Below are 18,009 nucleotides of genomic sequence, written 5' to 3'. Positions count from 1 at the left end.
TGGAGCTCTGCACAAGTATAGGACCCATCTGATATGTGCAGAGATGACAAATCAAAGAACTGCAGCTACAAGTACACAGCCTGTGTTTTTCCCCGCAATAAACCAAATGTGAGGCAGCCCTGAGTAGTTCTTTAGGAAGTTTGAGAAGCAAGCAAAGAATTTCTTTTAAGAAAGAGACACGTCTTGAAATGCCCTGGGACCAATATTCAGGTGCAACTGTCTCTTTTTGTTTTGTCTTCTACCACCATTCACCACTTTAGATATCACTGTTCTCTAGAGGTGTGTGAAGCCCACTTCTCAGAGTCATGGGGAATGGCACCTCCTGGGGATTGTGTGGTTAGTATATGACTTCTGAGACAGTGGGCCCCAGATCAGAAGGACAAGGGAGTGATTCTGAAAGCCCCTCAGAGCCACCTTTGCTAGAGGTTTCACTCCCAAGGACTCCTGGTCCTGAGCCATGACACCTGCATATCACTGGTTTCATAGATACCTACTTCTTTATGAAAGCTGTGAATCAGAGCCAGACAATGAGGCAGCTGAAAACCTGGCCAGATGACAAACCTACTCTGAGAAGGTGTTGGTATAGAATAGATGTATATTTGATTTATTTGATTTGATTTATTACATTTATATACCGCCCCATAGCCGAAGCTCTCTGGTCAGTTTACAAAAGTTAAAAACAGTGGAAATTAAAAAGTATACAAAATTTAAAACCATCAAAAACATAAACAGTATAAAACAATGGTATCCATTTAAAAACAACAGTTCTGGGGTCCCTTAAAAAACAAACTTAGCGTTGTTAAATGCTGTTAAATGCCTGGGGAAAGAGAAAAGTCTTGATCTGGTGCTGAAAAGATAACAATGTTGGCACCTGACGAGCCTCATCGGGGAGATCATTCCATAATTGGGGGGGGGCACCACTGAAAAGGCCCTCCGCCTTGTTGCCATCCTCTAAGCTTCCCTCGGAGTAGGCACTCGGAGGAGGACCTTGGATGTTGAGCACAGTGTATCTATGCATTCTAAATATGGATTTTTTTCCCTAGCTCTCTCACATTCGGGTTGGTTGCACTCCAGAGAAAGAACTGCGTGTTATACGGTAAATTAGAATTGTCCTTACTCTTTTTATATCATTTAACAAAAGTAAAAAGTAAAATAAATACTAAAACAATTGAATTATCTTGTTGACTTGCTTGTGTCAGTTTGCCCTTCCTGTGCAAAGTGTTCCTACTATACAACAGAGGAATGTGGGTTCAAAGGAATGCTTTTGTATTGTTGTATGGGTCAGAGACTACACCCCTAATTTTGCTTTGCACACAAGATTTTGAAGTTGCATACCTCAGTTTTCCTTTCCTGTGCAATGGATTATTGGTAGAGCAGACACATGTGAGCTCAAAGGACTGTTTTATGTATGGCTCAGAGGTGTATCCTGCCCCCCACCCCACAAATAAACATTGCTTTGTGCAAGGTGCTCAAATGCATGATAACCTCTCAACTCCAAATTCTTGTGGATAATATTGATTATCTAGATCCATTTAAATCTGGATACAAGCCTCGTATGGGAACAGAAACAGCCATGGTCATGTTGGTGGATGATCTTCACCAGCAACTGGTCAGGAGGAATTCATCCCTGTTGGTTCTTCTGGACCTGTCAGCAGCTTTTGTTACCATTGACCATGTATCTCTCTGGACCATCTGTCTGGAATAATATTTGGTGTTCCGGTGTTTCCACTGCTTCATGGAGGAATAGCTCCAAAAGGTGGTGTTGAAGAATTCCTGTTCAACATCTTACTTATTTTCAGATAATTCTATGTTAAAACCTTTTATAAATACATTTCTTTATTTTGTCACAGGAAACCTTCACAGTGCGAGCAATTTAACTTCACTATACCTCGGTAAGAAATTTATGCCAAGTGCAGACAGTGAGTAGAAATTTAGAACATTTTATTTGATCCTGAAAGTTTGGTCAATAGCATCAGACAGCATGAGCATTGCTAACACCAATTCAAGTTCTTATTGTTAATCTACAAAGCCTTTTATAGCTTGGAACCACAGTATCTGCCCATGCCCTGAAATGATAATCTGAGATCCTGTTCTGGGTGCCCCACATACCGAGGTTCATTGGGTGGCTAGTTGTGAGCAGGCCTTTTTGCTGGTGTTTCCCAAATTGTAGAATGCCCTTGCTAGCAAGGTCCACCTGATGTCTACTTTGTTGACTTCTCAGCACTAGGCAAAGACTATTTTTAGGCCATTAAAAAAAAGTTTAACTGCTGCTTATTTTATTTTCAATGATACATTTAAAGCTGAATTTAAACATTATTCTTTTCCATATTTTAGCTGCTTCCTTTTAAAATTAAAATTATTTTGCATTTTTTGCTTTTAAATTATTTTAAATTCTTTGTTATGTGTTTTATAAGATTTGTGTTGTATTCGTTTTTATTCATTTTTATTTTAATCTCTCTCTGATTGCTCCAGAGAGAGAGAGAGAGAGAGAGAGTGATTAGAAGCACACACACATGTATCAGTTAAATAGATGATCAGCATTGTCCGGGTTGATATCATCCATCTTTTCTGCAATGCAGTGGGCTAAAGGAAACCAATCCAGCAAAGCAGCCTTCCCCAAACTGGTGCCCTCTAGATGTTTTGAACTACAACACCCACCATGCTAAATAGGCTCATGGGAGTTGAGGGGTTCAAAACATCTGGCTGGCACCAGATTGAGGAAGGCTATGCTAGTGCTAAAAGCAGAGGTTTGTTGTCCCTCATACAGCATCCTGAATGCAGATTACCTTGTTTGGTAGTATATAGTATCCTATCAAACAAGGACATTCTTCTTTATGGTCTCTGTGCATCACACATATGGGCTTTGCACCCCTGCAGAACTGGACATTCTTCTTTATGGTCTCTGTGCATCACACATATGGGCTTTGCACCCTTGCAGAGGCCCATTTGGGAAACTTCCATAGCTGAAGGATTTTGGTGGAAACCCTGCCCCACCACCCCAGTATGCATATCCCTGTGGGTTTCCACCTATTCCCGCAGTCCTCTTTCAACTGCCACTGTTGTAGCTTCATTTGGGAACTTCTCTCCATTCAGTGAGCTAGAACTTCTAATTTCTTTTCTCTCTTCTGACATTTTTTCCTGTCTGTTATCTAGTGTTATTATTTTCTTTCATCTGATCTTTGTGATCATCTTCTCACCTTTGGCCATATGGCCCTCTGGATGCTATTTCAAAAGCACGTCCACTCCGGCAATAAATTACCACTCACAGATGGCCACTTCTGCTGTCTTTTCTGCCTTAGAGAAGGACATAAGATGGATGCCTATGCACACTGTCAGGCCTTCACAGAGCAATGCTGGTATAACCAATCTGACCGGCTTCAAGCCATGCTGTGGGAAAAGGCGCTTGAGTCAGTGGAAATACCAAAAAAGCCTATGGGACCGGCTTCAAATAATTCTTCTAAGGATCCATCTACTTTGCCTGTACTAACGTTAGGGTGTGCCTCGCCCCTTGTTGAGCTCTCTCTCTTTGAGCAAATTTTGTCTGATCCTAGATCTCAGGGACATCTATACATTCATTACACCCTTGAGGTTCTGCATGGTCACCCTGACTTTGATCCTTCTGCTGCTGTACAAAGGAGAATGGTTTGTGTCAGTCAATCTGAATGATCAAGAAGACTTCCTCCACTTTGCCATTGGTTCCAGTGCTTACCATTTTCATATGTTGTGCCTCAGTCTTGTCACAGCAATGAGGGTCTTCCCCCAAATGCATGGCAGTGGTGAGCACTTCCTTGCGTATCCAAGATGTATAGGTCTGCCAGGTCTGCCCATGCACTGATGACTGGCTGCTGGTAGCTGCAACAAGGGCAATTGAACTAACATGTGGTCTCCTCAATTCTCTTGGGCTCTATATAAATGTGGAGACGTTTCTTTTGGTTCCAACCTTGGCCTCCAATTCAGGACTCTTAAGATGAATTAAACGCTCTTTCCCCAGGACTGGACTCTTTCTATCATCATGTTGGCTGGGCAGTTGAGCATCTGCAACACCATTGCAATATTGAATGTCCAACACCTCCTGGAATTAATGGCCAGGATGACATCAGTTGTGGAGCTAGCTATCTTCATATGAGAGCACTGAAAACTGATCATGTTCAAAAGAAGGCCAACACTTTTTCAGGTTCATAGCTTCAGGATTATTTGAGTCTCAAGCACCTTTAAACTCACAAAAAGACAAACATTTTTAAAAATGATAATCTCAAAACATAATTTTTGTGTGATTTTTAAAATAAACTTTTTGGAATGTATTCCTCATCTTTCAACAGTGGGACAGGGAGAGTGTCACCATCTGGCAACCTTGGACAGCTCCCAGCGCCCACTGGTGATGTCTAAATTATGGTTGCCACCATTTCTGAATGATAGGCTCCTCATCTTTAACTACATGGCAGACACGCAAAACATGGTCCTCTGTATGCTGGGAATATTTGTGCTTATGAATGTGGCCACATGCAGATGGGTGAGGATTTCATTCAATTTGCTTTTTTGATAAGAACCTATCAACTCATAAATACCTTCATCAACAGGACAGAAGGAACCTGAGATTTTTAAAAATTGAACATGGAATGTAGAACTGAGAAATTCATTTATCCTTATACTGTATTTGCAAGAACAAAAGGCGAATTGTTTCCCAACACCCCAAGTGGGGAGTGGAGCAAAGAAAGCATAACAGTACTACATAAACAATTTGGAACCTACAACTTCTCTGTTTAAATGTGAAAGGGTTGGGAAGTACTGTTAAACTAGGAGAGTGACAGACGTTATAAGAAAAAAAAATCAGCTGTATTTTCTTTCACTGGAAATTCACCACAATGCTAAGGATGCCAAATTGGAAAAACATACCTGGTTTGCACAGAGTTCCACTGCATCTGGCTTATCAAAATCTAGAGGAGTCACAATTATAGTGACATGTTCATTTTTGTGTCAGTGTAAAGAGGCTATCTAAGGTTGACTGGATTTGGGTAACTGATAGAGGAAAATATGTTTTAAAATAGTATTGCTAAGGGAAAATGCAGCATCCATCAGAAAGCAAACTGGTTGATACATTCAAAGAATGTGGATACTTATTCTTAGTGGATACTTGCAGAACGCTAAACTCTAACATTTTAGAGTTCAAGTAATATTATTCCCTGAAATTTCAATCTTATTCCCATATAAATTTTATTTTTGACTCTGAGATATTCAAAATGCAAAGTAGGCTGTATAACTATAATAGAACATTTCAAGTCTACATATACTAGAACCACAAACAACAACTTTTGCTTCGTCATTAAATCTAGGGCTTTTAAATAAACAGAGCATAGCACTAAAACTACAAAATGAAATATAGCAATATTTCAAAGCAAATAAAAAAGTAGGAACTAGAGAATAAATATGAGATGCAATGAAGGCTGTTCTTAGAGGAATCTGTATATTTTATTATTGCTGATTAGTCTATTGATCTGAAATTGTTTACAGAGGATATGAAACCACATCAGGTTGCAATACTATGGATAACTACTAATCACAAACTTCAGTTACAGTTGAGAATGCCCTTTTTCTCCCATTAGGAAATATCTCAAGAACCAAGATGACAAAAATGACTTGGTAAGAATTATACATTTCATTTCAGTGAGCTATTTGATGCAAATAGAAGAAAAGTGGGAAATCTATACTAACCATCTTTCCACTAGGAAGTACAATATGCTCTGGGAACGTATGGTTGTCCAATAGAGGCCTATTATGCAGAACCGTTTCGTCCTACAGTTGCATTGTAAGTAAAACTGAAACTGGGGCTACACAGAAAAAGATGCATTAGAAAGCCTTTATATATTAGACCCTTCTCCCAATTATTACACACACACACTGTCATTGTATGGCTTTATAAGATATTTTTTATTGTATTTACTATTGGAAGGTACATTGGAATTTCAGGGGGAGAGGGGAGAGTTTTACTAAAAAAAATAGAGGCCATGTGCTCAGGAGAAGATATGTGTTGGGGAGGTGGCTTCCCTGATAGAGAGGAAAGGAACAGGAGCCAGGGACCTTTGGAAATGGACCAGTGAAGCATTGGGAGGGAGAGTTCTGTTGAGCTTTTAAAGTTGTATTTGATTATATGTGAAAACTAATTGTTTGTAAGTTGCTCTTGTTGGAATGGGAATAATTAAAAAAAATACAGGATGAAAATTCACGATAGAGCTGATATCTTGATTATTAATATTGTACTTTTAATATGTTTTTACTATTTTATAGAATATATTATACTATTTCTGTTGTTTACAGGTATATTTCCAATAAATTTTGGAGTATTGCTGAGACAAACTATATATTGTGGGAAATGAATGGCAGGACTGATTTTAATTACAACACAACTATGGAACAGGTAGTTGGTTTATGAAGATTGTATATTGTGTGTAATACAGATGTGGATATGTGATTTTTTTTAATGATTCTTGAAATGGTTGTTTGAATCAGTTTTCTTTCACAGAAGGAGAAGCTCTTTACAGTGAAGGCACAATCCCTTACTTAAAATAATTGCACTTTCTTGTAGCTGTTACTAATTGTGATGAATTTGTTAGCGGTTCTGTTGCAGGGGTGTTGCATTTTTACCAATACTCAAAAAAGCACATCAGGTGTGGACATATGGTTAAATGCCCAGGAAGGAAGAAGAACATTTAATATCCTCCCATCAAGGCAGGAGGCATGGCAATTAACAATTGATTCCTCCTAGGGAGTTCTGCCTGAGTTGTTCAACCTTTTTATAAATGGTATGGATAGGGTGTAGAAGAGATGCTTATAAAATCTGCAGAGAGAACAAGATCAAGATTCAAAACAGTATTGACAGGCTGCAATGCTGGTCCCAAATCAACAAGGATAAAATGCAACAGATTACATATGGTCTGGATTTAGGAGCAAAAACCCAAAGGCACAAATATAGAATGATGGATACCTTTACAGCATACATGTGGAAAGGATCTAGGTGTCTTAGTTGATCACAAGCTGAACACTATGGCTGTTAAAACAGCTAATGTAGTCTTAGGCTGCAGTCACAAAAACATAGTTCAGATCATGAGAAGTAATATCTGTTCTGTGCTGTTAAGTTGCATCTGGAGTACTGTGTCTGCTTTTGGGACCTACAGTTTTAAAAGGTCATTGACGAACTGGAGCATGTTCAGAGGAGGGTGACCAGCATGGTAGGAATAACAAAAAGTCTTATAGCAATAGTCTAACAAATTGATTGCGACTACAGCCTACTTCCTCGGGTTTTATGAGGAATGGTTGAAAGAGCTGGGTATGGACATCAGGCTGGACATCAGGAAAAACTTCCTGACTGTTAGAGCAGTACAACAATGGAACCAGGGGGGCGGAGCTTGGCAGCCATGGCGGTGGCAGGTTTCTTCTGAGGCTCTGAGCGGCGTTGCCGGAAAAAGCAATTATCTATTTTCTAATGGGCATAAATCTTTGAGCAAACGACAGGAAATGAGTATAAAAGCTATCGGAGCTGGAAAGTGTTGAGAAGAGCCGATGGGATGAGGTGAGCTTGACGGAATGTCTTTATAAACTGCAGAGGCGAAACCGAAAGTAACATGATTGATGTCGCAGTTTGAAAAGAAAGAACTTATGCTTGTTAGATGTTGATCTGATTTACAGCGATCCTCACTTCTCATCCTTTATCTTAAGTTGGAAAGATTGAAATACTGGCTTTGAAGTTGTTTGCTGTAATCTTTGTAAAGTGGAAAGTGGAAGCCGTTTGCGGTGTGCCGAGAAGGGGGGGTGAAGGGGAAGAAACAGCATTCTGTGAGGGAGATGTGGGATTTTGAGAAACTGTGAATGATTGGATCTGATCCCCTCTAGTGAATGCTGTTGTGAACTGAATATATTTCCTCCCCCTCGGGAAGAAGGTGGTGTGTTTGGCACATAGAAGAGAAGCCAGTAAAAGTTGCTAAGGAAGTGGGGGCTCTAAGATTTATGCCCTACTCAGAAGGGTCCTATGTCCAACATTAAAAAAAAGATTAAGAAGTGGGAAAAGTTGAATATACAAAAAAAGAAACCTTCAAATCATAATTTAACCCACCTCTCCCACCTGGAAGATACAGCCCCTGGAACAGACCAGGAAGACGAAGTTATAGATCCAGTTTCTTTGGATACAGTACCAAATAAAGAAAAGAATATGGCTGAAGGAGGAAAAGCAATGGACAGCAACTTTCCCTCCCTAGCAGAAATTAAGGCAGTTATTGTAGAGAATAATATCATCATTTTTAAAAAAATGGATCTGCAAATGAATGAATTTAGACAACAAATGCGTGTTCTTTCGGATAAGACCGCAGAAAACTCGGATAAGATCAAAGAGATAGAGGCAAAAGCGGAATTGGACCAGAAGAAGCAAGAGGCCTTTGAAAAATCAACAAATATTCAATTTAAGGAATGGGAATTACGTCTGATCGCCTTGGAAGACCAATCTCGTAGATCTTCGATTCGAATAAAGCAGCTGAAGCAGATACAAGGAGAAGATCTTAGAGAAATCATTCTGAACTGGTTCAAAGAGCTGATGCCTGACATACCAATAGATGGATCGGATCTGGACCGAGTCCACCGCGTGGGGGGGCAAAACTACAAAGGGACTAGAGATATTTTGGTGAAATTTGGTAACTATTATAAAAAAGAGCAAATCATGAAAGAATTGAGATCTTTGACCCAGTTACAATATAAAGGCAAAGCAGTGCAAATTTATAATGATCTTTCTCAACATACATTAAATTGGAGACGGAGTATTAAACCAATAACTGGAATGTTAATGCAGAACAAAATTCCATACGCATGGGGTTACCCGGTTTTCTTAAGATTTACATATGGGAGGAGGGAACACAGAGTAACCTCATTGGATCAAGGTAAAGAATTGCTGAAGAGGCTGGGTCTGGATGGGGAAGCAAATGGGGCTGGAGTGGGTGGGGGAGGGAATGAGGCTGGGACATCTGGAGAGTAAGAGAATTGTTAATTATGTTTGGAGATAATTGCAAATAGAAATGCTAATATAGAAACCTGCCGGCCAGGCGCAGCACTGCCTCCCCCCCCCTTTAAAGTAGATGGCTGGAGTACTAGACTCACGGGGATATGGGGGGGGGATTAGAGTGGGGGGGTGGGGAGGGGGGGAAGGTAGGAGAGGAGGGATTGGGGTAGGAGGGTGGGGGTTTTATGTATGGAGTTTGTTTTTTTATGTAAGCAAGTTTGAACTGCTGAGCACAAGGGATCAGAAGAGATTTCAAAAGGGTGATTATGGATAAAAAGATAAAGGTATCAACACTCAATGTTAAAGGTTTGGGGGCAGTCGTGAAAAGGAAGAGAATAGAACAAATGCTTAATAAAGAGGGATCAGATATTATAATGGTCCAAGAGACACACCAAGGCTCCGAGAATTCGAATATGATAAAATTAAAGTGGTTAGCCTATTATGAAAAGTCATTAGGGACATCGAAAAAAAATGGAGTGGCCACTTTGATTTCAAAAAAAAGTGGGTTTATATTAGAAGAAGTAAAAAAGGATGATAAGGGCAGATATCTTATGTTAAAAGGTAAAATTGAGGGAAAGGTCTATACTTTGATTAATGTTTATGCCCCAAATGAGAGGCATAGAGAGTTTTTTATAAAGTTGTTTAAAGAAATAGAAGAATTTAAGGAGGGGTATGTTATATTAGCTGGGGATTTTAATATGGTTATGGATAATAAACGGGACAGGTCAAATCCCACTAATGCTGAAAAGAGGAACAATATGACTATATTGAATAAATTAGTAAAAGAAAATGATTATTTAGATTCGTGGCGTTTACTTAACGGGAATAGGCCTGGATTTTCATACTTTTCCCCAGTTCATCATACATACTCCAGGATAGATTATATATTTGTTTCAAAAGATTTTGCAACGAGGATTTGTAAAATGGAAATGGGGGTAATAAAAGTAACTGATCATGCCTTGTTAAGTCTAGAATTTACAGTTAAGAAAGATTATAAAGAGGCATATAGATGGAAGCTGAATACAAAGATATTGAAATATAATAAAATAGTAGATAAAATTCGGAAGGAACTGTCGGAGTCATGGGAAATTAATGAAAAAGGAGGAACAGCTGGGTCAGTCATTTGGGACACCATGAAGGCTGTAGCAAGAGGAATCTGTATTAGAGAAACATATAGTTTAAAAAGACAACAACGTGCAGAACAGGAAAAGTTAGAGATAGAAATTAAAAACTTGGAGGAAAGATATTGGCGAGTTAAAGATAAATATAAATTAGTGGAAATACAAGCTAAGAAGAAACAATTAGAAAATTTAAATATAGAAGAGATTCAAAAGAATTTAATGTATATGAAAAGGGAATATTTTGAAAACAGTGATAAGAACTCGAGGTTGCTTGCCAAGCTCACACAAAAAGAAAAAGGGAGGAATGGGATAGAAACGTTGAAAGATAGCCGAGGGAATTATTGTCATGCAATGAAAGCTAAAATAAAAATTTTTCAGGAATTCTATCAGGAATTGTATAAGGGTAAAGAAATTCAACAAGAAAAGGTGGAGGAGTATATTGGAAGGTTTATAAAGAAGGGAATAAAATTAGAATATAAGGAGTTAATGGAGTCAGTAATAACTCAAAGAGAAGTTGAAGAGGTTATTGATAAGTTAAAAGTTGGTAAATCACCGGGAGCAGATGGTTTGGGTCCAGAATATTATAAGGTCTTCAAAGACTGTTTAGTTCCAAAATTAATGGAACTTTATAATAGGATATTATCAGGAGAGAAGATACCTGAATCATGGGAACATTCAGTGATAATTCTGATCCCAAAACCAGATAAAGATTTGACTAATCCCGATTCTTATAGACCTATTTCTTTAATAAATCAGGATGCTAAAATTTTTACATCTATTATGGCCAAACGGCTAAATAAATTTTTGGCAGAATATATAGGAGCAGATCAATGTGGGTTTGTGGTAGGAAGGCATATGCATAATTTAGTGGGTAGAGTTTTAAATGTAATAAATGTAATAAAAAAAGCAAATATTAAGGCAGGTATTATGGCATTAGATATTTTTAAAGCTTTTGATTGTGTGAGCTGGCAGGCACTAAAGAGTATTATAGATAAATTGGGATTTGGAAATAAATTTAAAAATGTAATAGAACAGCTATATTCCCAAAATACGGCGGTAGTGGTGGTAAATGACGGACTTACTGAAAAGATACGACTAGCCAGAGGAACAAGACAAGGATGTCCGCTCTCGCCGGTCCTGTTTGTAATGGTTATGGAAGTTTTGGCGAAGGCACTAAGGGAGGATGAAGAGTTAGAAGGAATTGGAGAGGTAAGGGAAATAAAGTTAAACATGTTTGCGGATGACACTTTATTGACCATTAAGAATCCATTAAGAAAATTAGAAAGAATTAAATATCAGTTGAGGGAATTTGAGGAAATTACAGGGTTAAAAATAAATTGGTCTAAATCAGAGATGATGTTGTTTAACTATACCAAGAAGGAAGAAAAGGATTGGGAATTTAAGGGAATGGAATTGAAAGTTAAGAATGAGATTAAATATTTGGGAATTAAAATTACAAAAAATTTAGAGAATCTTGAAAAGGAAAATTTAACGAGGTTAAAGAAAGAGGTATTAGAGAAATTGGAGAAATATAAAAGATTAAATTTATCTTGGTTCGGAAGAATAGCCTTAATAAAAATGAAGATATTAGCTAAAATTAATTTTGTATTTAGAATGTTACCTATAAAAATATCAGAAACCGAGATAAAAAGTTGGCAAAATATTATTAATAAATATTGTAATGGAGAAAAGAGAGCAAGAGTGAATAAAAATAATTGGTACCTAAGCCAAAAAAAGGGGGGAATGGGTCTCCCAAACATAAAATTATACTACGTAGCAAATAGATTAAGACATGTTGTAGAAGCAATTATGGGAGTAGGAGATTTATATTGGATGGAAGAAAAAACCATAAATAAGGTAGAGATGAATTTGGAGAATGTTTTTTTTAAAGACGGAGGAAGAAAGTGGGTTGGAAGTATAGATAATCCACTCCTGAGGACTCAATGGGAAATTTGGAGTAAATTTAAAGGGAAGCTGCTTCCGAGCAACTCTCCCTTAGCACCGATAATAATGTTAAAGAATTTCCCAGAGGATCTAAAGGGTAGATTATGTAAAATATTAAAAGAGAAAAATAAAATAAGATTAAAGGATTGGGTAAGAGATATTAAAACAAGAGAGGATATGGAAAATTTGTTAAAGGAGAAGAAGCTATCTTGGCTAGAATATGGTCAATTAGAGCAATGGAATAAAAAGTGGATTAAAGATAATAGAATGTGCAGAAAGATGACGAGGTTTGAAGAATTAGTAGTAAGTAAGGAGGAAGGGAAAGGAGGGAGTATAGTTTCAAAAGGATTAATGAGTGAAATATATAAAATATTGTTAGAGAAGGAGTTTAGAGAGAATACAGAGAAAATGGTTTGGGAATCAGATTTGAAGATACAAATAGGGCGACAGAGCTGGGAGGGACTATGGAAACAAAGAGTGTTGAGAAGTTTATCAGTAAGAATAAAGGAGAATTATTTTAAAATCCTATGGAGGTGGTACCTAACCCCGGTTAGATTGAATAAGATAAGTGATCAACATTCAGCAAATTGTTGGAGAGGTTGTGGGGAAAAAGGAACGTATTTACATATGTGGTGGCAATGCAAATATGTACAAAGATTATGGAAGATGGTGTTCTCAGAAATTGAAGAAATAGTGGGCATGAAAATAGAACAAACACCAAAAATAGCATTGCTGTCACTATTTGAAGATATAAAGTGTGGAAAAGGAACTATAGAGCTGATATCGAATTTGTTGGTTGCAGCACGACTGATGGTAGCTAGGAACTGGAAGGTCCAAGGGGAATATTCTATTGAGGAATGGTACAAAGAAGTATGGGACATAGCCATTAATGATAAACTGACATGTAATATTAAGTGGAGAAAAGGCGTAACTAAAATAAATGAGTTCGAAGGAATTTGGAAACAGTTCCTAGTGTTTGTGTTTACTAAGGGAAGTGGGAAACCACCAGCAGAAGAAACGATTAGATTTTGGACTCAAGAATGATCCCGAGGTGGGGGGTGCACTTTTATGTTAAGAACGAAGATGTTGTAGTATGATAAGGTATATGTAATAGTTTTTGATATTTGTACTCAACAATTATTCAATATGTATGCAGCAGATATTTGATGTGTTTTTTTTCTTATTGTGTTTTGTTTCAGTTATATTTTGGTAATGTTTATCTATGTTTATATAGTGTTGAAAATGAATAAAAATTTAATAAAAAAACAACAACAACAACAACAACAACAATGGAACCAGTTACCCAGCAAAGTTTCTCCCTGGCTAGAGAGAACACAGCTGGAAGATTTTATGTGCACAGTGGCAGCCACAGAGAGATTATAGACAGACCACAGCAGACAGCAGTTCTTCAATAACGATTTTACTGAGGCATAAGACTTAGGTTACTCAAAGATATATACAGCATTTCATTTCATACTCACAGTACCACGGACATCAATTTACACAGGAGAGAAGTAAATAGACATTTCTGTACAGGACTTATATACAATACATTATCTTTCTAGACAATTTAGCCCTAATTAGCAATCAGACCACTCCTGCCAAGGCTCTGACAATTAATCTTGACATTTCAGTTGGCTGATGAAACATCCTGTAAATCTTACATCAGGGAGGGTGAGTCTAAAACTGTGGACAATGGAAATCCAATCCTGGACAGTTGTGGGCTCTCCCACACTAGAGGCATTCAAGAGGCAGCTGGACAACCATCTGTCAGGTGTGCTTTAGGGTGGATTCCTGCATTGAGCAGGGGGTTGGACTCGATGGCCTTGTAGGCCCCTTCCAACTCTTCTATTCTATGATTCTATGTTTTTCCTGGAGTAGAAAAGATAAAGGAGAGGACGATAGCAGTCTTCATATATCTGAAAGGCTGTTACACAGAAGATGGAGCAGACATGTTCTTTGTTGCTCGAGAGGGCAGGTATAGAACTAACAGATGCAAATTGCAGGTAAACTTCCACCACAGCAGCAAGTAGCATTTTTATGTTGTTAAAAAGAAATTTAGAGAATGGTAAATGCCTGTTCTCCTGAAACAATGTGTAGTGCTTTCAGGATCAGGCCTGTTCTCCTTAGTGTAGGGAGGGGTTTTGAAGCCTGAATTGGACTCAGAATCTGAAGGAGAAGAAGGACCAGGACTAGAAGTATACCAGCCAAAACAGGAAATAGGAGGCGATTCTCCAAGACTTTTCAAGAATCAAGGATAAATCTTCCCAAGAACTTATCGGTCAGGATGCTGAAAGCTCAGACACCATCCTTCTTCTTCGTGGTCTCTGTGCATCACACATATGGGCTCTGCGCCTGCGCAAAGCCCCACTTCAGGAAATTCCCATAGCTAAGAGCCATTTGGGGCGGGAAACCCTCCCCTCTCTACTGCGCACGTGCAGGAGGGTTCCTGCCCAGATCTCCAGTTCTTCGACCGTCATCGTGACAGCCTCGTTGGGAACATCGCTCGTAAAAACAAACAGTTAAATAGCTAAGACTTACCTTTTTTCATACTATCTTCGTTTCTTTCTCCTATCTTCGTCATCATTTATCTCTTACTCTATAAAAATATATATATATTTTTCTCATTTACCTCATTCCTTCTATCTCTAACTTTATTCTGGCCGCATGGGCCCCAAAGCCCCATTTAAAAAGTGTGCCCGCTGTGGGACGAAGCTTCCACCCTCAGACGGCCACAATTTTTGCATCATTTGCCTTGAAGAAGGACACAAGGTAGACGTTTGCCCCCATTGCCAAGCCTTTTCAAAACTTACAAGGCGGCATAGGGCGGATAAATTGCGGGCAGAGCTGTGGGAGAGAGCGCTTGCAGCAGTGGATAAACCTGTTATGGCTTTCCAACAAGAGCCATTAGCGTCTCCAGCTCCTGTCGAGCCAACAACAAGTCGGGCCGACAGACTCCGCCAGGATACCCCTGCAACACCAGGGAGATCCCTGACTGCCTCTGTAGCAAAAAAGCTATCCAAAAAGGCACGGACTCCGAAGTCTTCGGAGATCGTAAAACAGAAAAAGAAGACCAAGTCGACTAAAAGCCACGATCAGCATCGATATCGACTGCACCATCGATGCCTGCTCCGGCTCCTCCATCGATAATGGAGATGGCTACGGTCGCCGTACCTCCATTGACGATTGCTCCAATACTGACGCCATCGCTGTCGGAGGGCGAAATTAGGGAGAATGCATCCCTCCAAAGTAGAGAACGAGGACACCCTACAAGGGGATTGAGCAGAGGCTCACCTCAGGGAAACTTACCTCTTAATGTCCAACTCCGACATGACTATCGAAGATCGCCCACGCCGCTCGAATGTCGATTGCAATATCGCCGTTCACCTGACTCAGTCCGTTCAGTCGATGGTCGATATCGAGAGGACGAACGTTACTTTTATACAAGACGACACCGGTCTAGATCCCCTGTAAGGGAATGGGACAGACAATCAGAATGGTCCCTCCCACCAAGACCGACCTATTATTATAGGGACTGGCACGACGTCCATGACCGATATCAACAGGAAACCCGGCTATCACCCCCTTGACGTCGACAACCGCCATTGGCCACGGTATCAGTACCAGGGCAGACTACCGAGACGCTACCAACTCCACTACCCATTACATTAGTAGAGTCTGCAGCTTGATGTCAAGAACCTACACTTTCTGTTGAACAGCAAGTCAGTGAAATCCAAACAGTGCAAATAGCCTCATCTCCCGATGTAGAAGACTACTGCTCAGCCTCAGCCTCCTGTATTTCAGCTACTCCGTCCATACCATCACCAGACTCAGTAGTGGAAACACAAGGCTCTGTTTCCCCATCTGAGGGACTTGCCCACTTTTCAGACCTCATTCAAAGAATGGCTCAAGCATTGGGAATAGAGACTCAACAAACCTTAGAAAAATTAGTCGACCCGGTGTTTGATGCCATATATACTGAAGCAGCAACACCAATTGCTATACCTTTCTTACCAACCCTGACCAGGGCAGTTAAGGAATCCTGGAAAGACCAGTCAACATTACAACCATCGTCAAAACGACTTGACAACATGTACAGAGTTTTAGACGAGGCGGAGTTTCTTTTCACTCACCCACAATCAAACTCCATTATCGTGGAGTCGGCATAAGGCCACTCTCAAAGAGAGCATACAGCACCGGTCGATAAAGAGGGTCGACGTTTAGATTTAATGGGCCATAGATTCTATTCAACCGTGGCATTAAGCCTCAAGGTATCAAACTACCAAGCCACAACGTCTAGATACCAGCTATTCTTGTGGGACAAAATGATGTCATTATGTGACAATTTGGGAGATGATCAAAGAGAGTTGGCAAGAGTATTTCACACTGAAGCCACTAGAATGGCACATCAGCAAATAGCCACAGCTAAGCACCAAGCGGACTGCGGTGCTAAGACTGTGGTAGGGGCAGTCGCCCTTAGAAGACATGCCTGGCTCAGATCAGCAGGCCTATCACAGGAAGCAAGAACCCGTATTGAGAGCCTTCCCTTTGATGGCACAGGCCTGTTCAATTCAACAACAGATGAGGCTATGGATAATGTACAGAAAGCCAGAATTACAGCACGCAAAATGGGAATAGGCTCGACCCAGCAACAGTTCAAGCCTAGAAAGTTGTACAGACAGTCCGGTTTTACCTCCTCAAGATACCAACCTGATAGACATCCCTCAAAACAACCATTTCTACCTCATCCAGGAAAGAAACAGTTTCCAGCTTCAAAGCCCAGGTTTCAGTGTCGGAAACCCAACTACACACAAAATCGACGCCTTTGACTCCCCTACCTACACCATGACCACTCCCTCCGACGACAACATGACCACTCCCTTTGGCGACCATCTCTCGACATCGAGGAAGGCTTGGAATCGGATCACTACAGACAAGTGGGTGCTTTCCATCATCGAAAGCGGCTACAGAATAGAATTCAATTCCCTCCCACCCTCTGGAGTCCTGAGATCAACTACACCATTGCCTCCCCTCCTGCAGGAGGTCCGCTCACTCCTAGAAAAGGGAGCAATAATACCAGTACCATCAGGCCTATATTAGACCTACACAATGTGAATACGTTCATAACACCAAAGAGATTTCGTATGGTCTCCCTTCCAACGATCTTGCCACTACTCACAGAGGAGTCGTGGTTTGCTTCCATCGACCTCAAGGACGCTTACTTTCATATAGCCATCCACCAGGACAGCCAGCGATACCTGCGCTTCGCCATAGGTCAGAGCACATTTCAATTCCGAGTTCTACCCTTTGGACTGTCGACAGCTCCCAGGGTGTTCACAAAGTGCATCGCTGTAGTTTGCGCCCACTTGAGAAGTCGAGGAATTCAAATCCACCCTTACATCGACGATTGGCTTCTAGTAGCGGACTCGAAACATACCCTCCAACATCACATAGCTTATGTTCGGGATCTAATGATGGAAGTAGGTCTCCTGATAAATTTGGAAAAATCTACCCTCATTCCCACCAAAACCATAAAGTTTATAGGTGCAATCTTGGATTCGTACACCACCAAAGCGTCTTTGCCGATTGAAAGAGTGATCGCTATCGAAAAATTAGCGAACGACCTGTCCGAACAAAAAAGTACTACCACATATACAGTTCAGAGACTCCTAGGACTGATGGCATTAACCACCATGGTTGTACCCTTTGCAAAGCTCAAAATGCGGTGTTTGCAACTATGGTTCACCAGAGTGTTCAACCCATTACAGAACGCCAGGCGCACCTTTCTCTCCTTACCACCGACAGTAACTAAATCCCTGAAATGGTGGATGAACCGTCAGAACCTGCTGAGGGGCACATCGTTCCAACCATCAATGCCAATGAAGTCAATTACAACAGATGCCTCAA

General features: G+C 40.0%; 1 protein-coding gene across 1 annotated transcript in view; it reads left to right on the top strand.

Annotated features, from left to right (window-relative positions):
• Positions 1-18,009, top strand: part of LOC134397806 (cation channel sperm-associated auxiliary subunit epsilon-like) — a 116,252-nt gene that overhangs the window by 78,378 nt on the left and 19,865 nt on the right. The window contains exons 14-18 of the mRNA XM_063124769.1: positions 1,044-1,096; positions 1,851-1,892; positions 5,601-5,637; positions 5,724-5,803; positions 6,313-6,412. Of these exons, the coding sequence (XP_062980839.1) occupies positions 1,044-1,096; positions 1,851-1,892; positions 5,601-5,637; positions 5,724-5,803; positions 6,313-6,412 (312 nt within the window). The remainder of the gene's footprint in view (positions 1-1,043; positions 1,097-1,850; positions 1,893-5,600; positions 5,638-5,723; positions 5,804-6,312; positions 6,413-18,009) is intronic.

The sequence above is a fragment of the Elgaria multicarinata genome, chromosome 4, assembly GCF_023053635.1.
Source record: "Elgaria multicarinata webbii isolate HBS135686 ecotype San Diego chromosome 4, rElgMul1.1.pri, whole genome shotgun sequence".
NCBI lineage: Eukaryota > Metazoa > Chordata > Lepidosauria > Squamata > Anguidae > Elgaria > Elgaria multicarinata.
Note: the sequence above shows the minus strand (reverse complement) of the source record. Positions and strands in the feature narration are given on the sequence as shown.